The 22896-nt window shown below is 38.4% G+C and overlaps 1 protein-coding gene and 1 pseudogene across 9 annotated transcripts in view; one reads left to right on the top strand and one right to left on the bottom strand.

Annotated features, from left to right (window-relative positions):
• Nucleotides 1-22683, top strand: part of LOC309627926 (DNA-directed RNA polymerase II subunit RPB2-like) — a 39556-nt gene extending 16873 nt beyond the window's left edge. Inside the window, exons 4-8 of one of the 8 annotated variants that reach the window (XM_082390320.1) lie at nt 7221-7324; nt 7460-7647; nt 8461-8555; nt 14041-14116; nt 14359-20171. In XM_082390320.1, the coding sequence (XP_082246446.1) occupies nt 7495-7647; nt 8461-8555; nt 14041-14116; nt 14359-14469 (435 nt within the window). In that variant the 5' untranslated portion in view covers nt 7221-7324; nt 7460-7494 and the 3' untranslated portion in view covers nt 14470-20171. Of the gene's footprint in view, nt 1-7220; nt 7325-7459; nt 7648-8403; nt 8556-14040; nt 14117-14358; nt 20172-20945 lie in introns of those variants that run through there. The other 7 variants (XM_082390321.1, XM_082390318.1, XR_014244018.1 and 4 more) reach the window with 7 other exon arrangements.
• Nucleotides 1599-7214, bottom strand: LOC309627891 (polyadenylate-binding protein 4-like pseudogene; annotated as a pseudogene). Its single transcript has one exon. The product of its transcript is annotated as a polyadenylate-binding protein 4-like pseudogene (transcript).
• Nucleotides 22684-22896: the final 213 nt, after the last annotated feature.

Here is a 22896-nt window from a genome sequence, read left to right as displayed (position 1 = left end):
TACTCATAACAGAAGTGTTAAGTGGCACAAATCTCTGAACAGCATTTGGGCAATTTAAATACTAAACATTAATTCCAATGAATCATACATTTTTTGAAGAAAATAATTATATACATCAGCGTATAAGAGTTTGCAAAGGGTGTTTATCTCCAAGTTGTTTATGATAGAGGAAAAAAAAAAGGGAGGAAACAATCTAGCAACCTATACGTTTATCAAGAGGAAATTGTTATATTATGGTACGAACATTAAAGGAAAGATAAAAGTCATTAAAATTATAGTGCAAATAATTATTTGTGGTCCTGGAAGTTGACTATGGCGTGTTGTCAAATTAAGAAAGCAGTTTCAAACAAGGCTTATAGCATGATTCCATTTTTGTTAAATCATGTGTATAAGTATAGAGAAAAATTTGGGAGGAGATACAAGAAATTTTAACAGAAGATCTGTCTGCATAATAGGATTATGTGTTGCCGTAATTTTTTCATTGTCCATAATTTTTTCATTGTCTAAAGAGATTTTAAATTTAGAAAATGTGCAATGAATATACATATAGTTCATACAAAAAAAAACAGAAACAGATTTTCTCATTCTTTCATAGCTAAAGTATGGCCACAGAAATACTTTAATATTTCTTTTGTACTGGTAATATATAAAACAGAAGACTTGAATATATGGTTACAGGAAACAATGAAGCAGAGTAAAAAAAAAAAAATAACAACAAAACTATTTTCTAGACACCTTTGGTATGAGAGAATCAGAATTTTAAAAGTAATTACTTAAATGTAAATAAATAACTCTTGCATCTATTTCCAAAGTGGATTTCAAACAGCACACAGTAAAAGTCAATATAATAAAACCCTTTTTAAAAAGTAGAGAGGAGCTGAGTAATATAGAGGAAAGGCAGGAGAGAAGAAAAGATCTGGGAATGGGACTGAAATAAAAATCATGCTGGAAAGCAGGCTAAGTGATATAACTTCAATTTATCAGAAAATCAATTAGTGAACTTCTGATCAATCAAGGCTAAAAGTGAGCCTTCATGGGTTACATAGCTCTTAAAGTCTAATAAAAGGAGACGTGGAGTTCATAAACATAAACTTTTACTGTTCTGAACCCTGAGACAATATCACTACGTGTTACAACATATAACAGAGATTAGAAAACACAGTTGTTAAACAGAATGTCTGTGTTTTCTATATATGACTTTTATAATGTTGGTACCTGGTTCAAAACTTAAGGCATAATTTTATGCTGTATACGTATGAAGAGAATTAAGACTAGGCCAACTTTTTGACCAGAAATGATACAGGCTTATATCTTAAGGAATGTGGAAGTTAAGGTTTTACTATTCAAGTCACAATTTTGATAACCAGCAAGCACCTGGATTATGTCAACCAATGGAAAGAACAGTAAAATATCCTATAAAGCAGGTTTGTAGGCAACATTAAAAAACTCCATCATTAATTTCAGCCATCAGAAAAACACCATTTCAGGATATAAATTGAAAGGAAATTCAACTATTTCCTAGTAATTTAAACATTAATTCAAAATGAAATTAGATATTGAGTTTGTAGTAGCAATTTTTAAACTTTGGTTTCTTTAAAAAAAAATAGATGAGAAATTAGAAAATTTCTGTTTGTAAAAATAAATTACTTTGCAATTCTTGGGCATAAGAACTACTTTGGGCATATTTTCATGGAAGAAATTAAAGCTAGCAATATTATTAAAATAAAAAGTATGCAATAAATGCAAACAGTTACCACACTTCAGTTGGTTCAAAATGCAGTAAAAATATATCTAATTATACTTATTGCTATGAGCACTACATCAAAATCAGAAAAATATACTATATTATAATTAGATGGTATGCCTCTATGAAAAGAACCGAGGTTCTAAGATTCACTTATTTTTCCTCCAAAGAAAAATAAATAGCTTTGTATACAAAGCCTTCGATCATAATGTTTACTAAACTAAGCAGCCATCAGCTGGGATTTGAAATTTACTGAGGACGATTCAGGCAGAGATCACTAACATCCCCCAAGCTGCTACAAACACTGGCTGGTGCATTAAGTTTTCCTCTCCTACGGCCTCTGGGCCAGGGCGATGTTGAGCGGCTTGGAGCCCAAGATGCGGCCATTCATCTCAGTCATTGCTTTAGTGGCCTCCTCAGGAGAGGAGAAGCAGATCAAGCCAAACCCTTTGCTTTGCCCTTCTTCCTGCATAACCTTAACTCTGCTAATTGATCCAAGTGAAGAAAATTCCCTCCGTCGCTTTTCATCATCAATGGTCTCATCCAGTTTCTTAATATAGAGCTTTGCCCCCCGGCACCGCCGAAATCTTTCCTGTTTCAGCTGCTCAAACATTTGCTTTAACTCAGCCTGTCGCTCTTTCTTTTGTGCCCGGCCTACAAAAAGCAGTTGTCCATTTATGTCCTTTCCATTCATTTCTTCAACAGCCTTTTTGGCAGCCTCATGGCTATCAAAACTCACAAAGCCAAAGCCTTTGGATTTCCCAGTGGAATCTGTCATCACCTTAACACTCAGGGTTTTTCCATATTTGCTGAAAACTTCCCTCAGTCTCTCATCATCCATGTCATCTCCTAAGTTTTTGATGTAAACATTGGTGAACTCACTGGCTTTGTTTTGGAGCTCGGCTTCCTGATCTTTGCGGCTTTTGAATCTGCCAACAAACAGCCTGCAGTCCTTAAGCAGTGCCCCATTCATCTCCTGGATGGCCCTGTCAGTGGCAATCTGGTTCTGAAAGTGCACAAACGCATAGCCCCTGGAGCCGTGATCATCACTCATCACCTTGGAGGACAGGATCTTCCCAAAAGATGAAAAGTGTTCATGAAGGGTTTTGTTATCATTGGATTTGTCCAGATTCTTGATGAACACGTTCCCAATTCCAGATTTCCTTGCAAGAAGGCGTCACGCTGAGAACACATGAGACGGATGGATTTGCCTTTTATCGGGTCAAAGTTCATGGTGTCCAGGGCCTTCTGGGCATCTGCCAGCTGCAGAAAGTTCACGTAGGCATAGCCCAGAGAGCGGCGGGTGACCAGGTCCCTTCAGATGCAGATGTACAGCACGGGCCCACAGCGCTGAACTTCTTGAACAGCAGGTCCTCGGTGACGTCCGCATGGAGGTCACCCACGTACAGGGAGGCCTGGCGGTACGTGGCTGCTACATGCATCTCCTGGCTCCTCACCACCACAAGCCGGTCCCTAAGGAGCTCCTGGAGTGATTTCTGCAGGAGGGTGGCCCGGGCTCATGCGTGGTGGCCTCAGAGTCAGCGCTTTGAGGCCAGGCGATGCGGTTCATTCATGCACAGCTCCCCAGGCTCGGGCAGCGCCCTCAATCAAAAGCCCCTCAGCAACCAGTCCGGCCAACCCTGGAAGGGGGCGACAGAACCTTGAAATCTCAAAGAAAGATTCCTAGGTAAAGCCGGTGCTTCCCGGCCACTTGGTGAGGAATCGTCAAGTGGCCGGCTGGCCCTGCATCTCGGCGTTCTCCGCAGCCATTCTCCGGTGGTTGGTTTCTGAATAAAAACAGGCCTCGCTCAGGCCGGTTTAAAGTTACAGCCGCCGGGGAAAGAATTCCACAAGTGGCGTCTGAGGCGGCGGCCCGGGGACGCGGCGCGCGGGCGGCGGGCGCGGGGCCCCGGAGCCCCGAACCGCCTGGGAGCGGGTTGTGCAGGCACCGCCTGCCGCGCGCGCCCTGACCAACCCCGGCCGCTCTCCTCCCTGCAGACCCCGCCTAGAGTTCTTATTTTATCTTTTTTTTAATCCTTTTTTAAAATTATGTAAGTTTCAGGAATACAGCATTATAGTTCAACATCTGTATATACAACTGAGTGATCACCACCGTAGTCTAGTTACCATCCATCATCGTACAGTTGACCCCCCTTCACCCATTTCAACTACCTCGCAACTCCCTTCCCCTCTGGTAACCATTAATCTGTTTCCTATATCTGTGAGTTTGTTTTTCTGTTCTCTTGTTTGTTGGTTGGTTTGGGTTTGGGGTTTTTTTTTTTAGATTCCACATATGAGTGAAATCATGGTATTTGTCCTTCTCCATCTGACTTAGCATAATTATCTAAAGGTCCATTCATGTTGTCATACTTATTTTTATCTTTGTGCATTTTCTTTAGTTTTATCTCCTGACACTTTTTTCAAGAAATGTTTCAAACATGTTGGATGAAATTGATATATAAAGGACATTTGTAAATTAGGGCTTTCTTATAGTTCTCAAGTTCTGTTTGAATTATTTTACCAATATGTCTCTTTCCCCCAAATTTAACTAAGTTCTACAGAGAAAGCATTCTTAGACTTATTCCTTTTTTGGATACCACATAGTATTTTTTGTAATGATTTGTATAGAGTGGTTGGTATTTAATGATTAGTATTTATTGAATTTAATAATAATGGAAATGGGGAAATATGCTAAAAAACATCACTGAGTTGTAACTGATTATGAACTCAACTATTTTCCCAGTTCCCATTTTGACAAGAAAGGCGTGGTCAGACAACAGCTGGATGCTTTTGATAAGTTTATTCAGATGTCTGTTCAAAGAATTGTGGAAGATGCTCCACCTATAGACCTATAAGCGGAAACAGCATGCTAGTAGAGAAGTTGAAGAACCAGTAAAATGGTTATTCCAATAAAGTAACATAAATGAGAGTATTGACTTGAAATTTCAGTCCTTAACTCATCTGGCCTAACAGTTAAAAAAAAAAAAAAAAAAGAAGAGGGTCTGTAGGTGTTTTCAGTAGTGTTCTTCTAGCATCATCAGTCAGCTCCTGATTTAGTCTTACTAATGGAGAGATGCATTTTTGCAAGTAATGTAAAACCCTAATCCTTATTCAGATAGTAAGTATTTAATAGCTAGTAAGACAGAACTCAGAGATATGATAGACTACTAAGAGAAGCAAGCCAGAAATAGTTACATTGCTTCAGAAAAACCTCACTTTTTTCTTTCACAGTGTAAGGAATCATAAAAGAAAAAGTATGTGAAGGACTTTTTCCCTTGATTATTTGTTGCATGAAATACATTATCATAACAATAGGAGATACAATAAAGGAAAACCATCAATCATATTAGCTGTTTTAATTTTTCTGAGTTCATTGTAGTCTTTGTTTTCACATATGCATGTTTTTTTAACATTGTTAAAATCATAGCAAGGCTATAATTTTATTTAATTAACTAACTTATTTTTTATGTAAATTTATTTATTTATTTATTTTTGGCTGCATTGGGTCTTTGTTGCTGCGTGGGGGCTTTCTCTAGTTGCAGTCAGCAGGGGCTGCTCTTCGTTATGGTGCACGGGCTTCTCATTCAGGTGGCTTCTCTTGTTGCAGAGCACAGGCTCTAGGCATGCGGGCTTCCGTAGTTGTGGCACGTGGGCTCAGTAGTTGTGGCTCACGGGCTCTAGAGCACAGGCTCAGTAGTTGTGGCACATGGGCTTAGTTGCTCTGCAGCATGTGAGATCTTCCCGGACCAGGGATCAAACCCATGTCCCCTGCATTGGCAGGCAGATTCTTAACCACTGCACCAACAGGGAAGTCCTAAGGCTATAATTTTAGAATCTGGTTTTACATGAATGATAATGACTGACCCCAGATTTTGAGTAGAGAAGCAGCATGATGGGCCTTAAGGGACAGGGAAAACTGAAAAACAAGGGGAAGTAGGGAGAGCCCCAGAAATAGAATTAGACAGAAAGAGAGAATATTACTTCTGGCCAGTTCAGTCCCTCTTTTCTGTAGCTTATCTTGTAAGGGCTGATGTATTATTCTCATTTTGGCTGGAGGTGCTGCACAGACTTTTGCTGTTAAGAACAAAAATAATTGGCACTTCTGGCACTGTGTTGGAAAATGGGCATAAAATGCCTTTTTTATACTTAGAGCATTTTCTCTTCATGGTCTTTGCAAAACAAGAGAGACAACAATATTATAATGTAGCATTTTCAAAGTGCCAGTGTCATAAGTACTTATGGAGGAAGAGATCTCTCAAGCTGGGCTGTCAGAGCCTAGAGGAAGAGATGGGATGGACTTTAACTAACTCTGAAGGGCAGGGTAGGACTTGTCTTAGTAGAGAAAAGGTACTTAATCATTTCAGCAAAAAAATACTTGGTATATCAATATTTGGCTTGGGGATAGATTTTAGGGACCGTAACAGTCAGTATATGATTTTTGATTTGATTTGTTTTTGATGGGTATTAGTGGAAGGTAAGATGAAACCAGATTGTCACAGCCTTTGGATGTCATTGGATGTCAAGAGGAATTGTGGAAGGATTGTCAGAGAATGTGCATGAAGCATTATTTTAGAAAGGTTACTTTGGAGATCATGTTTACTTGGCGTGGAGAGAGGCTGGAGTCAGATTAAAATCTTGGTATAGCTTGGGTTTCAGATAATAATGTCCTAGACTAGGGTGATAGTAGAAATGAGTAGTTGGATGGCTGGCTTCCCTTTGACTCATTATCACCATCAGTTCTCTATGCTTTTTTCTACTCCAGTTTGGGAAGCTTGGGTGTCAACAATTTACCTTTAATGGTCTGCTTACTCACATCTTCTCCTCTGAGAATTGATCTAGAGAGAAATACACTATCCATTTATTACTGGAAAGTTTTCATGGGTCTTGTTTTATTGGGCAACAAATAGATAAGTTATTGAAAACTTTTTTTTTTCCTGCTAAGGGCTGAGCTATAGTCAGCCAGGGCTAGAAGTATTCAGTCCTTTATGTAGAGTAGTAATTAGGATTTTCTGTATGTTTAATTGAAGAGTTAGGTTTACTTTTTCTATGTTCTATTGATGAGATTAGAGTATAGTTCTAATTGTCCAAATTTATCTTTTCTTTTTTTTCTGGGAACTGTACTTCTGACCTGAATGAAGGAGAGGGCACATGAAACGGCTGTGTAGATCATTAGTGCAAATCCATTTTAATTGTTTCATATAAATTCAGAGCATATGTTATGTGTATAGTCTTTACTTACTTGCGATATATTAACTCTTTTTTTGTCTTACACCTTGAGAAAGTGATGAAGTATAAAACTTAATGTATATGGAACATGGCTGTTGACTTTGGAGAGTACCCATATTAAAGTGGATTGATTTAGTCGGTTTATAGAGTTTCTTCTACTCAAAATGTTAATGGTGGTTTAAATGGAATCATCAAAACTTTTATAGAAAAAAATTATTTACCCTCTTCATGTTTTTTGGTTTCATTTTAGCCAAGATATTTGCTGAAGTTTGACCAACTTTACCTCTCCAAGCCCATAAGAGATTGTGCTGCTTCACCAGTGTTGCCACGTGAAGCCAGATTAAGAAATCTCACGTAAGAAAGAGCTATTCCAGCGGCTGATATTGAAATACAGTTTAGAAAATGCAATTTTAACCAGTTGAAAGTTTTAACAATTACCTTACTATTAACTTGTGATCTGCTTTTATTTTCTGCTCCACTTTATAACAGCAACAGTCATTAAAGAAGGTGAAGAACAACTTCAGATGCAGCATCAGAAAACTTTTATTGGTAAAGTTCCAGTTATGTTGCATTCAATTTACTGTCTACTAAATGGCTTAGCAGATCATGATCTTTGTGAGTTAAATGGATGCCTCTTGGATCCTGATGGCTACTTCATTATTAATGGATCAGAAAAGGTATAGTAGCGTTATTTTATTTTGTTTTTATAAATTTATTTTATTTTTATTTGTTTATTATTTTTGGCTGTGTTGGGTCTTCATTGCTGTGCACAGGCTTTCTCTAGTTGCGGCGAGCGGGGGCTACTCTTCATTGCAGTGCACGGGCTTCTCACTGTGGTGGCTTCTCTTGTTGTGGAGCACGGGCTCTGGAGCGCACGGGCTTCAGTAGATGCGGCGTGTGGTCTCAGTAGTTGTGGCTCGTGGGCTCTAGAGCGCAGGGTCAGTAGTTGTGGCACACAGGCTTAGTTGCTCCACGGCATGTGGGATCTTCCCGGACCAGGGCTCGATACCATGTCCCCTGCATTGGCAGGTGGATTCTTAACCACTGTACCACCAGGAAAGCCCTAGTAGCATTATTTTTAAAAAATTACACAATTATCATTACGATTTAAATTATGAAAGTTGAAATTAAAAAGTAAGCTTTTCTACAGAATAATCTGAAAGTGGTAGTTGAATTATTTAGGGGAGTGACAGCTGAATTTATATAAACCAAAGTTTTATTTAGCTGTATATAATAAGCACTAGAAATTTGGTCAGTTGTTTGAACTTGTATGTTTTTATGGAGCATTTTTGCAAAATGGAGTTTGTAAAGTTCAAGAATTGATGTTTCAGTGAGCCTGTATGATGAGATTAAATTAAGATGCAGATTTCACTCTTCTTTCTACTTCAAGGACCTTGTGGGTTTTATGGCTGTAACTTTTATTGTCCATATAGGTTCTGATTGCTCAAGAGAAAATGGCAACAAACATAACCTTTGTGTTTGCCAAACAGGATTCTAAATATGCCTACACAGGAGAGTGTAGATCATGTCTGGAGAATTCTTCTGACCCACTATCTGGGTTAGCATGCTGGCAAGAGGAGGACAGGTATGGACTATTACATGATATTGTTTGGGTTTATTCCTGTTGGTCTAGTTTTGTAAGTTACCAGACTGCATGTTTAGTCAAAAAGTTTTTCTGGAGCATATTATCAGTGTTATATGCTAGGCATTTTATTATTTACTTACTACTGTGTAATAAATCACTCCAGTAGCAACATTTATCATCTCACAGTTTCTGGATGTGGCTTAGTTGGGTCCTTTAGCTAAGCGTCTCTCACAAGGCTTCAGTCAAGTTATTTGTCTGGGCTGCAGTCATCATCTTAAGGCTCGTTTGCCTGGTTGTTGGCAGGAATCAGTTCCTTGCTGCTTGGCTCCCCTCCATACAGCAACTGATAACATGGCAGCTCACTTTGGCAGAGAGAGTAATTAAGAAAATTTGTAGAGCATAAGGGCAGGATGGAAGTCACCTTTTTTTTTTTTTTTTTTTTTTGGCTGCGCCTCGAGGCTTGCAGGATCTTAGTTCCCCAACCAAGGATTGAACCCAGACCCTGGCATTGAAAGCGCCGAGTCCTAACCACTGGATTGCCAGGGAATTCCTGTAAATCACCATCTTTTTATACCTTGGTCTTGGAAGCAACATCCTATAATTTTTGCCAAGTTCTATTTATTAGATGCAAGTCAGCACATCCAGTCCATACTCAAGGGAGGGGATTATACAAGGCAGTAATAGTAGGCAGGGATCATCAGGCACTATCTTAGTAGCTGCCTACCCTAGGCATGTTGCTTATAGTAATGTAATATAATAACAGCTAACATTTCTTGAATATTTGCTATGTGCCAATTATGTTACTCAGTTTGCTTGATTTAATCTTTACAACTATATTGGGAATTTGTTGTAATCAACTCTTATTTAATTTCATGTAAATTTTTTATTAAATTTTTTTGAATAAGGCATATGTGCACATTAAAATAGTTCAAAAAATTACAAAAAAGGGTACACTATAAAAAGTAGTCTTCGGGGCTTCCCTGGTGGCGCAGTGGTTGAGAATCTGCCTGCCAATGCAGGGAACACGGGTTCGAGCCCTGGTCTGGGAAGATCCCACATGCCGCGGAGCAACTAGGCCCGTGAGCCACAATTACTGAGCCTGCGTGTCTGGAGCCTGTGCTCCGCAACAAGAGAGGCCGTGATAGTGAGAGGCCCGCGCACCGCGATGAAGAGTGGCCCCCACTTGCCGCAACTAGAGAAGAGCCCTCGCACAGAAACGAAGACCCAACACAGCCATAAATAAATAGATAGATAGATAGATAGATAGATAGTCTTCCTTTGATCCCCAGATTTCTTCCCTAGCGGTAGCTGTTTGGTTGTTTATTTATGGCTGCATTGGGTCTTCGTTGCTGCATGTGGGGTTTCTCTAGTTGCGGTGAGCGGGGTCTACTCTTGGTTGCAGTGCGTGGGCTTCTCATTGCTGTGGCTTCTCTTGTTTCAGAGCCCAGGCTTCTAGGTGCTCGGGCTTCAGTAGTTGTGGCTCGCGGGCTCTAGAGCGCAGGTTCAGTAGCTGTGGCGCATGGACTTAGTTGCTTCGCAGCATGTGGGATCTTCCCAGACCAGGGCTTGAACCCGTGTCCCCTGCAGGCAGATTCTTAACCACTGCGCCACCAAGGAAGTCCCGTGGTAGCTGTTTTTGATAATTTCTCATGAATCCATCCATAAATAGTCTTAACACAAAATTATAAATGGGAGCATAACATATGCCTGTTTGAAGATTGCTGGTATCCTTTAAAAATATATTTAGATCAGCAATTGATCATTGTTTTTGAGCTGTGATATTCCATGTGTAGATGTAGCATAATTTTTTGAACCATTTCTCTTTTGATGGACATTTAGGTTTCCAGTCTTGTGCTCTTACAAACAGTTCTGCAGAGTCTAATATCACTTTTATAAGTTTTATAAAGAAGGAGTCTTGAACATTAGAGACATTTAAGTGCCTGAAGTTAAAATCTCATGTAGAATAGGTGTTTTAAAGAATTAAAATGGTTTTTACTTGTGAATGGGGGTAGAACGGGGCCCAAGCACAAGTGTTTGGAAAAGATCCCCAGGTGACTGATGTGCATTCTTTGTTGATAAGCATTGGCCTGGATTATGGAGGGCAAAGTAAGAACACAGTATGTTAGAGAGACTTTCATGGCAGCTATGGGCAAAATGAATTAATTAGCGGCAGAGAAAGGAAAATCATCCAGATATAGTGATAAGTTTGATATAATATGAGAATGAGTCAATTAAGATTGTATGGTTCTTACTCTGAGGTCCTAGATAAAATAGAGAACTTCTAAGAATTGGTTTTTAGAGAGAACCTAGTGAGTTCATTTTTAGACAAAAGATTTTGGGTGGTGCATGATGTAGGCATTCTGCTTTAATGTTTTGCTTATTCAGAAAAATTTTTTTGATGAAACAAATAATAGACTGAATGGAATAATTGGTATCTAAGTTGAAAGAATGAAATGGCAATTGGAGACGTGAGGGTTGAGGGTACAGGAAAAAGATCAAGATGAAGATTTGCGTATCCTTTATGTAAAGTTGTTACTGAACATCCGTAAGATGGGATAAGGTTTCTAAGGAAGGAGGCCTGAAGTAGGAGGAGGAAGACAACAGAAACTGTTATTAGATGGACCATGATAATGTAGGGTTATGAGGCCAAGAGAAGATAGAATTTGATATTGAAGGAAAGAAATTTGATTAAAACTGAGAAACCAGGTGTTGTGTAATGCAGTGTAAGTTAGTAGCTTTTATTTCATTTCTGTCTGTGTTGCAATTAAAGGGGGAAAAATTGGAAAAGAGAAGCTTATATGAGAGAGGCTGTTTGTTAATTTTGCAACATTGTTCGTATGTGGCGATACCTCACAGACCAACTAAGAGTTAATATTTATTTTTCATTTTGTGCTTAGCTTTTCCCACATTTGTGTATCCATATTCTCTCTTATTTTGCCCTCATTTATTTCTTTGTTCCAAAGTTTTAATTTTTTTGGTTGCGGGAAAGGACTTGGGGGTCTGTGTTTTGCAGCCAAAGGTCATTTCCAAATACAGTCTTGGGGAATTCTAGAGGATCTTGGCAGACAGAGAGAGTAGATAATGCAAGTTCTCTCAGGTCCAAATGACCAGCCTGTCCATCAAATGAGTAAACCTGTTCCATTGGTTTGAAAAGCAGCCATAGGACGTTCCTTAAAATATGAGAGACATGCTTCTTTTGAGATACATATAATGAACATGTATATAAAATGGTTCTTATGATGTTTATATATGGCTACGATCTCTGTGTCCTCATATTCTAATGATTTTTTTTTTCCTAGGGTGCAAAAAGAGTGCTATTGGTCAGCACATTGTGGCAACCCTACCATATATTAACCCAGACATTTTCATCATTAATTTTTTTAGAGCATTAGATTTTGTGTCTGACAGAGATATTTCAGAGCATATTCATGATTTTGAAGATCCAGAGATGATGGAAATGGTATTGCGCAAGCAAAATGTATTCATAGTATTTTTCATGAGATTTAAAGTTACTGACTGTTGCTAATCCTAAAACACAGTACAAAGCTGCTCTGAAGATCAGTTTAGCTGTTGCAAACCCCATGCTGTTTACTGTGTAGTGCAATCCTTCAGCCCTGCCTTACCTTCTCTCCTGACAATTCTCTGTAAAATAGACATGAAACCTAGAGGCAGCCAGAGTTCATTGACATCAACAAGAAGAAACAGTAGTAAGGAAAACCATACTAGTCTGGTGCTATTTAGTATAAAGGGAAAAAGAGTAGTTGATACCTTTTTTTTTTTTAAACCTTTTACTTTGAAATCATTTCTAATTTATAGAAGAGTTGCAAATAACTCTCCTATACTCTGCACCCAGAATCACCAGTTGTTACCTTTGCCTCATTTACTTTAGGATTCTATTATCTATATATACGTTTTATTTCTTTCTGGACCACTTGAGAGTAAATTTCAGGCATTCATGCCCCTTTACTCCTAAATACTTCAGTGTATATTTCCTAAGAACCAGGACATTCACTTACACAACTGTAGTATAATTATCCAAATCAGGACATTTAACTTTGGTACAACACTATTAGCTTCACGATCTTATTCAGGTTTTTGCCAGTTGTGCTGATCATGTCCTTAATGGCATTTTTTTTTTCCGGTTCAGAAATCTAGTCCAGGATCATGTATTGCATGTTGTTTTTATGCCTCTTTAGTCTCTTTTTATCTTCCCTTGTCTTTATTTATTTATTTATTTTTGGCTGCTTTGGGTCTTTGTTGCTGCGTGCAGGCTTTCTCTAGTTACAGCGAGCAGGGGCTACTCTTCGTTACAGTGCATGGGCTTCTCATTGTGGTGGCTTCTCTTGTTGCGGAGCACGGGCTCTAGGGGCATGAGCTTCAGTAGTTGTGGCATGCAGCCTCAGTAGTTGTGGCTCACGGGCTCTAGAGTGCAGGCTCAGTAGTTGTGATGCATGGGCTTAGTTGCTCCGTGGCATGTGGAATCTTCCTGGACCAGGGTTCAAACCCGTGTCCTCTGCATTGGCAGGCAGATTCTTAACCACTGTGCCACCAGGTAAGTCCCTATCTTCCCTTGTCTCTATCCTCAGTGTTTCAAAACACTGAAATTTTTGAAAAGGATAGGCCATTTATTTTGTAGAATATCCTCAATTTGGGCTTTTCCAATATTTCCTCATGATTAGATTCAATTTATGCATTTTTTGGCAGGACACATACAGAGATCATATTGTGTGCTTCCCAGGGCATCACATCAGGAGTCACAGGATGTCATTTTGTCCCGTTATTGGTAATATTAACTTCACAGTGGCATCTGTTAGATTCGTCCACTGTAAAGTTACTATTTTTGTGGAAAGGTTTGTTGAGTCTAGATAAATATGCATTTCCTTATCAGTTTTTTCCATTGATGATCCTTGTCTCAGGAGTAATTGATATTCTTAAATTTGTCCTGAATTGTCCAGAGTCTTTAAGACTACAGAGAAGTAAGGTAAAATGTAGACCAAACACTGGTCACAGAGTTAGAAAGTGGAGTATATTTTAGTTATTAGAGTATTTATTGATATGGTTACATGACCCAAATGGATTATTTAAATCCAACAGAGAATGAAACAAACAAATAAAAATTCCCCACCCTTGTGGAACTAACATCCTAGTGGTTGGAGATAGACCATAAACAAAACATTTACGTGGTATGTTAGAACTATATGTCATGTATTTGCCATCCCTGCTCTAAGGGTCAGTTAAGTTACAGGGGTGAATAAGATTATCCAGGGCAGGATGGAGAAAGGAGGGATGGGGACAATTGAACACTGAGTGGATTATATGTAAAAATATGACTTTGCTTCATTCTAGTATTTGCCAAAAACATGATAGTGTGAGTAACAGAAATGCCCAAACTTTAAAGATTTACTATTGTTTTCTAGGTATTAAACTGCCTGACTTTTGCATCTACTCTTTCTCACCTGTGTTGTTTAAATCCTTCCATTGGTAGAGATGGCAAGCTAGCAAAACCAAGACAGTTACGTAATACGTTGTGGGGAATGGTGTGTCCTGCTGAGACTCCAGAGGTAATGCATTAGAATTTATGTTCAGGATAAAAAGTGTGACAGTAATTATGTAGGGTATAATTATTTTTAGAAGCAAGTTTTTATTATGTAGTGTAGTTTAGAACTAAGATATTATTTATAATTTTGTTCTTAGTAAGTAAGAGTACATCCTGAGATCAAATTGAAGGAAAAATATTTTTGGAAAAGAATTTCGATAGGCATGTTAAATCAGTATGAGTAATATGTACTTTATTTATTCCAAGAGCCATGCTCTAGGACTTGTGAAGAATTTAGCTCTGATGGCTTATGTTTCAGTTGGAGCTCAACCTTCTCCAATTCTGGTATTTTTAGAAGAAAGGAGTATGGAAATTTAGAAGAAATTTCTCCTGCAGCTGTTGCTGAGTGTGTATAGATGCAAAAACTATTGTTAATCTTTAGTTATAGCTTATAGGGTTACTAAGTACAAAATGCTGTTGGTGTTGCATTTTAGTGCAACCAAGATTTTTGTTAATGGCTGCTGGGTTGGAATACATAAAGATCCTGAACAACTTATGAACACTCTATGGAAATTGTGGCATCAGGTGGACATCACTGTGTCTGAAATAAGAGTATTTAATTAACTAAGACCATGTGATCTGTGAGATTTCCAAATGAGGTATAAGACTAGTGAAAGTTATCTTTGCATTGGTATCTTTCTTGAACCGGTTTCCTTTGAATTGTAAAGTATATTGTCAAAATTATCGGTGTTGTTTTGAGCTAAATTTAATTATAAGGTATTCCTTGCTTTAATGCATTAGAGATATGCATCTATATGCATAGAGAATCTTTTTGTAAAGGTGACAACAGTGCTTTTAAAAAGGGAATGAGCATCTCTGATTTCTCCTTTGTCTGATTCCAGAGATTCATTCATGAAATGTGATACACCTCTATTAGATCTTCTTATGTTTAGAGGCTGTTGAAGTACTCTGGGATTAGGATGAATTTTTTTTAATCATTAAAATAGAGTATGAGTTCTAATACTCCCTGAAATAGGGCTTTTGCTTTTAGTGTACTGTATTGAGGGATAGGGCTCAGGCTTTTGATTCTCTCAGATATACACCTTGGGGTCTGTCTAGGTGAAAGTAGGTTTGGAGAGAAACTGTAACACACTTTAGCCAGAGCTGGCCTCCTGTCTATGTAGCAAAGCAGAGAATCGAGGTTTGGCTGCTCCAAAGCAGGCAGACCCTGGGTTTTGACTCGGGTGTATTCCTAGCTTGAAGTCAGGAACAGCATGCTTCACCTGAGGGCAGGCAGGGCTAAGAGAAAGCCTAAGAACCAACACTGACTGTGTTTTTTATGATTGAGAACTCATTGTTAATGCCATGTGTTTCTGCTGAGAGCTGCGTTCAGCTTTCCTGTGTTCTCTAGGGTAAAATTGAGTTCTTTATGCTGTTTTAGGCCTCTTTACCTTTCCATGGGCCCATTCCCTCAACCTGGAATGCCCTGTCACCCATGCCTCCTCAAAAATGGGTAATAGGGAGAAGGGTGCTTATTACTTTTTTCAGGTAAATCTCACTTATTCTGCAAAACTTATATTAACTCTCATCTCCTTCAGGATACCTTACCTGATCCCTCAATTTGATTTAGATCAGAGGTTGGCAAACATTTTCTGTGAAGGGTCAGATATTAAATATTTTAGTCTTTGTTTACCTTACCTGTTGTGTGTTGAACTCTGTTGTGTAGTGAAAAGCAGCCATAGACAATACGTAAGCCAATAAAACTTTATTTACAAAAGCAGATGGCAGATGAGGGCAGATTTGGCCTGCAGGCTGTTCGCTGAGCCCCTGATTTAGATCTATCCTTGTGACTATATATGGCATATTCTCCTTAAATAACTTCTGACAGAATGTGTATACCAGATAGTAACTGTTGATTTACATGCCTGCCTCACTCACTACACTATTCAGTTTTCAGAGGCAGGGAACATGTCTTAATATGACTTTGTATTTTCAGCTCTGAGAATGGTGCCTGACATGCAGTGTCTGACACTGAGTGTGTGTTTGTTGAACCTATAAAGTGGATCCTGTGTCCTTGGACTAGGCTCTTTAATCTTCTATTGGGGAGTGTTATTGGGATTTTCTGAGTGGGAAAATTGTATTTTTCAGGAGTCTAGTAGTGTTCTTTTACTTCATATTTTCTGATAACCAGAGGTCCTCATTTTGCCTGTTTCTGGTAGGGTTTCCTGTCAGTAGTCCTCTCTAGACCCACTAAAGAACACCTGTTTCCTTTGGAACACAAGATACTATTTGGCCTTTGAGAAGACACAGCTCAGTTTATGTCTTCCTGTTAAGACAATAGAGCTATATTCTATTAGCTATATTGTAATATAATATTCTATATTCTATTAGGAATTCTCTAAGGATCGAAGGCAAGCATTTGAGAATGTCACTCATGCTGTTTTTGCTCACAAACAATGTTTCATCTTAGATTGTTTTCTAAGGACAGGAAGTGGGCTAAGAATGTGGGGCATTTTCTGTTTCTTGACTTCTGACTCTTTGGGAGAACTTGATGTTTTTGATCAACCTTTTATGATTTACTATTGTTTTTAAACTGAGTAAGCCAAAGCTTTTCCTTTCTTAAATAAACCTGATCTTTTTTAAAATAAAAGTGTCCAGATGTGATTTTACTTTTTTAAAGTACTTTTGTGGAGAAATACCAATCTATTTTTCCATTTCCCAACTAACTGGCAATTCATTTCTTAGTTGACTTCCACGATTGTACATTAGATATAGATAATTCACTGGAAATTCTTAATTTGTTTACTTTTTGACTTATACCTTTATATATAGGCACCTCAAAATCTGAAATGCTTTTAATAACTATTATGTCCTATATTGCATATTTTTGATATTTTCACGGAATATATTTTCTAGTGCTATCCAGTAGAAATATAATGTGAATTACATACGCAATTAAAAATTTTCTAGACGCCATATTAAGGTAAAAAGGAAATAGATGGGACTTCCCTTGTGGTGCAGTGGTTAAGAATCCGCCTGCCAATGCAGGTGACACAGCTTCAATCCCTGGCCCAGGAAGATCCCACATGCCACAGAGCAACTAAGCCCGTGCACCACAACTACTGAGCCTGCGCTCTAGAGCCCATGTGCCACAACTATTGAAGCCCGTGTGCCTAGAGCCCGTGCTCTGCAACAAGAGAAGCCACTGCAATGGTAAGCCCGTGCACTGCAACTAGAGAAAGCCTGCACGCAGCAACGAAAACCCAATGCAGCCAAAAATAAATAAATTTATATTTAAAAAAAGGAAATAGATGAAAGTAATTTTAATATTATTTTTTATTTGACCTGATACATCCAAAATATTATTTCAGCATATAATCAACATAAAAATTATTAATGAGAATTTTATATTTGTGTGTGTGTGAGATATTGTCTTTGAAGTCCAGTGTGTAGTTTATACTAACAACATACCTCATTTCAGAATGGCCATATTTCAGGTGCTCAGTAGTGACATGTGGCTAGTTACTGCTGTATTAGACAGCTAGGCTAGAAGCCATTTGTCTGATAGGCAATTGTGAGAAGTCAGGCTTATAACTGGGAAAGCCTGATGAAGGCAGAGTGATATAGGACTGGATACTGAAAGGTTACAGAGTGAAGTATGTATAATTATCAGAGAGGCAAAATAAGAAATTATCAGATACAATTGACCCTTAAACAACATAAGTTTGAACTGCATAGTTCCACTTATATGTGGATTATTTTCAGTAAACATTTTGGAAAATTATTTGGAGATTTGCAACAATTTGAAAAATTCACAGACTAACCATGTAGCCTAGAAATATTGAAAAAAATAAGAAAACGATATGTCATGAATGTATAAAATATGTATAGATACTAGTCTATTTGATCATTTTCTACCATAAAATATACACAAATCTATTAATAAGAGTTAAAATTTATCAAAACTTATGCAAAGACTTAAGATAGTACATGGCACATTTGCAGTTGAGAGAAATATAAACAAACATAAATGTGCAGTATTGAATCATAACTGCATAAAATTAACTATAGTGCATATTGTACTATTATAATAATTAACCTCCTTTTAATATTGTGGCGAGCTCAAGTTTTGTGGGTATCCACTTAAAATGCCATGTGACACTAATCATCTCCACGTGAGCATTTCATCTTTCCACTAAACTGCTTATCACAGAAAAAAGTGATTTCTTGCAGTTCTTGCATATTTTTCTTCATGTTTAGTGCAATACTGTAAACCTTGAATAACCCCATGGGACTCATTAGAAGTGCCACTAGTGATGCTGGAAGTGCTCCCAGGAAGCAAAGTCTTGACATTTCAAGAAAAAGCTGAATTGCTTGATGTATACTGTAGATTGAGATCTGTAGCTGCGGTTGCCAGCCATTTCAGGATAAATGAATCCAGCATAAAGACTACTGTAAAAAAAAAAAAAAAAAAGGAAAAAAAGAAAAGAAAAGGAAATACATGAAAGCATCACTACACCTATGCCAGTATGCATGAAAATGTACTTTTTGTGAAATAACTTTTTATTTTATATTGAAAATGGAGCTTTTATGTAGGTGTAGGATTGCTATAAGAAAGGCATACCTACTAATATGGTTTGAGAAAAAGCAGTCATTATATGATGACTTCAAGCAAAAGGAAGGTGAAGGATCTAAAGCTGGAGAATTTAATGCCAGCAAAGGTAGGTTTGATAATTTTAGAAAGAGGTTTGGCTTTAAAAACAATGTCAAGATAACAGGAGGATGACCAAGAGGCAGCAGACCAGTTCCCAGGCACGATTAAGAAAATCACTGAGGAGAAACAATAGGCTGAACAGGTTTTTAATGTAGACAAGAGTGCCCTATTCTGGAAAAAAAAATGCCACAAAGGACATTTACTAGTAAGGAAGGGAAGCGAATACTAGGATTTAAGACAGGAAGGGATAGGCTAACTCTCTTGTTTTGCACAAATGCAGTGGGGTTTAGGATCAGGACTGCCCTTATCTATAAAGCTGCTAACCCCCGAGCCTTGAAGCGAAAAGATAAACACCAGATGCCAGTCTTTTGGTTGTACTACAGCAAGGAAGCCTGGACATTGAGAACCCTTTTTCTAGATTGGTTCCATCCATGCTTTGTCCTTGAAGTCAGGAATTACATTGCCAGTAAAGGACTGCCTTTTAAAGTTTATTTGATTTGGACAATACCCCTGGCCACCCAGAACCCCATGAGTTCAACACTGAAGGTGCTGAAGTGGTCTTCTTGCCTCCAAACACAACATCTAATTCATTCTCTAGATCAGGGGATCTTAAGGACCTTGATGACTCATTACACATGGTACTCCATGGAAAAAATTGTCAGTGCTATGGTAGAGAAAGATCATGGAAGTCTGGAAGGATTATACCATTGAAGATGCTGTTGTTATTATAGGAAAAGCTGTGAAGACCATCAAGCCCCAAACAATAAATTCCTGCTGGAGAAAACTGTGTCCAGAGGTGCCGACTTCACAGGATTTAGGACAGAACCAATCAAAGAAATCATGAAAGAGACTGCAGATATGGCAAAAAAAGGTTGGCGGTGAAGGGTTTCAAGATGGGGATCTCAGAGAAATTCAAGAGCTAATAGACAGGACTTCCCTGATGGTCCAGTGGTAAAGAATCTGCCTTACAATGCAGGGTTCAATCCCTGGTCAGGGAACTAAGATCCCACATGCCGCGGGGCAACTAAGCCCGCGTGCCACAACTAATGAGGTCACGTGCCTCAGCTAGAGCCCGCGTGCCGCAAACTACAGAACCCATGCACTCTGGAACCCCTGTGCCACAACTACAGAGCCCACGCGCCCTGGAGCCTGTGCACCACAACTAGAGAAGAGAAAACCTGCACGCCACAACTAGAGAGAAGCCCACACACCACAACAAAGAGCCCACGTGCCACAATGAAGAGCCTGCATGCCGCAACTAAGACCCAGTGCAGCCAAAAATAAATTAAATAAATAAATAATAAATAAATCTTAAAAAAAAAAAAAAGAGCTAATAGACACCATACCAGAGGATTTAACAAGAGATGACTTGGACAGGAGTGCTTCTGAACCAGTGCCAGACAATGAGGAAAAAGACATGGGAGAAGTAGTGACAGAAAACAAATTGACATTAGACACTCTGGCAGAAGGGTTCTGATAATTAAAAACTGCTTTTGACTTCTTTTACGACATGGACCATTCTATGATACTGGCGCTGAAACTAAAGCACACAGTGGAAGAAGGATTAGTACTTTATAGAAGCATTTTTAGAAAAATATAAAAGCAAAAATCTCAGATAAAAATGAGGATGTAAGGACTTCCCTGGTGGCACAGTGGTTAAGAATCCGCCTGCCAATGCAGGGGACACAGGTTTCAGCCCTGGTCCGGGAATATCCCATGTGCCACGGAGCAACTAAGCCTGTGCGCCACAACTACTGAGCCTGTGCTCTAGAGCCTGCAAGCCACAACTACTAAGCCCACGTGCCACAACTACTGAAGCCCATGCACCTGGATCTCGTGCTTCGCAACAAGAGAAGCCACTGCAATGAGAAGCCTGCACACCGCAACAGAGTAGCCCCTGCTCGCCGCAACTAGAGAAAGCCTGTGCACAGCAACGAAGACCCAACACAGCCAAAAATAAATAAATAAATAAAGTAAATAAATAGCTCCTCTATACTACATTTTAAAAAAAGGAATTAGGATGTATTTTTGTCAAGTTACACCCCGTGTGCGTACCTCTCCTGCCTCCCTTCCCACCTCCTCCACCTCTTCCACAACTGAGACAGCAAGACCAACCCTTCCTCTTTCTCTTCCTCCTCAGCCTACTCAATGTGAATCAAGACTACTAGGATGAAGACCTTTGTGATGATCCACTTCTACTTAATGAATAGTAGACAGTCATCATGTGCTACAGTTAATAAACTTATCTGTTATGTATGTGTGTGAGTGTCTTTCTATGAAAATCTAATAACTACTGCAAGAACCATGAGACATTGTGTCATCACCATCATATCATCATCATTGCCTAAATATCATCATGTAGAATATCAGGTGCAAGACTTGTATTGAAGTGGCTAGCCTACCTTATATAGGAATAAGGTAAGTGATACTTAATATAAAATTAATAATGTTTTAGTTTTCCTACTGTTCTATAACTTTGCTTTCAAAGTTATATACATTACCATACAGTATGCCTCTCTCTTCCCTCCTAATTGGAGAAACTGTGTATCAGGATGTCACCATAGGTAAGTGGATTTTTAAAAATGTAACAGTGTTTCCAACACTGTATTATGAATATGACTGTAATACTGTATGCCATAAAATTTTTATAAGGATTCATTCACTGTATAAGCTAAGCTACTGTGAAGCAATTGTATCAATTACACTAAGCTTACCATGAAGTAATCATATTGCTGCTTCTGTATTATTATATATGTATATAAATATATTATATCTGTATATAAATATGAATTTGTTTTTACACATTATCTTTTCATTTGTGATGTCTAGAGTTAGTAATTCATATAGTATCTACAGTGTTTCATTTCATATACAACAATATGGATGTTAGGTACTGACAGATAATCTCATAAACAGATGACATTAACTTGTATTGGTACAGTCTCTAGTTTACTTTATTGTAAGAGTACAATAATATTATATATAGTGTACATGTATTTTGTATAATGGTACTATTATCATATAATAGTAGTACTATTATATAATAGTATATGTGTAGTATATAATATTGATACAAGTAACATAAAATATGTGTTAATTGACTATATTATCGGTAAGGCTTATGGTCAGCAGTAGCCTATTGGTAGTTAAGGTGTCGGGGAGTCAAAAATTATATATGGATTTTTGACTGCACTGGTGTTGGCACCCCTAACCCCCATGTTGTTTGAGGACCACCTGTACAAGCATCCTTGAAAAGATAGCCTGGATCAAAGGCAGTCATTGCCTCTGCTTACAACATATGCAAAACCATGAGAGATCCATGGAGAATTGTCTCCCAACATTTAGTAGACATTTGTAACAAGTAATATGCATAAACTGAAAGAAAAATATTTTACTTTAAACAACTGCAGTCACTTGGTGATGGAATGTGTATACCTATGGGGCACTGCACAACTCCTCAAACCTTGGAATCAGATTGGACACCACTACCCCATCCCCTGTTCCACAGTGATTTTCTTAGAGGACTTGCTTTTTATCACAGCAACCACCAAAAACCTAGATTCAGAAATATCTCATGTCATCAAAAGGAAAGCAGTGCTATCTCATGTTGAAACTGAACGACCTCAAGCTAGTAGTTTATGTGGTGTATATCAGATGTTGAGGATTACTGTGTTTTTCTCAAAAATCTGACACGTCCCATGGTGCTCCTGTGAGCTCACTGAGGCTCTTTGGGACAACTTGGGAACTGTAGCCCTAAGCAGTGGTGGAAGAAGCACTGATTCTGAATGACCTCGCAGAGTAGCGCTGTTTCGGTAGCCTAGACTAAGTGGTTGTTATTATACCAGAGAGAAATAAACTTCTATCCTCTTCCAGTCAGATTTGTGGATGTTTTTGTTGCAGTAGCATAGTCTTTATCCTACCTAGTACAATCTCCTAATAAATTCGGCTGCGTCTCATAATGTAGTATTTGATGACATGTTCTTATATTGTGAAAAACAGTATTCACTATGTGTTTCTTTTGTCTTTCCAACCTCAGTCATCACCTCAGTCCACATTTATTGAGCCCCTGCTATGCCCTGGCAGTGGGTTAA

The sequence above is a fragment of the Balaenoptera borealis genome (genome assembly GCF_965194805.1).
Source record: "Balaenoptera borealis genome assembly, chromosome: 4".
Classification (NCBI taxonomy): domain Eukaryota; kingdom Metazoa; phylum Chordata; class Mammalia; order Artiodactyla; family Balaenopteridae; genus Balaenoptera; species Balaenoptera borealis.
The sequence above is the reverse complement of the archived record's forward strand: the minus strand, read 5'-3'. Positions and strand labels throughout refer to the sequence as shown.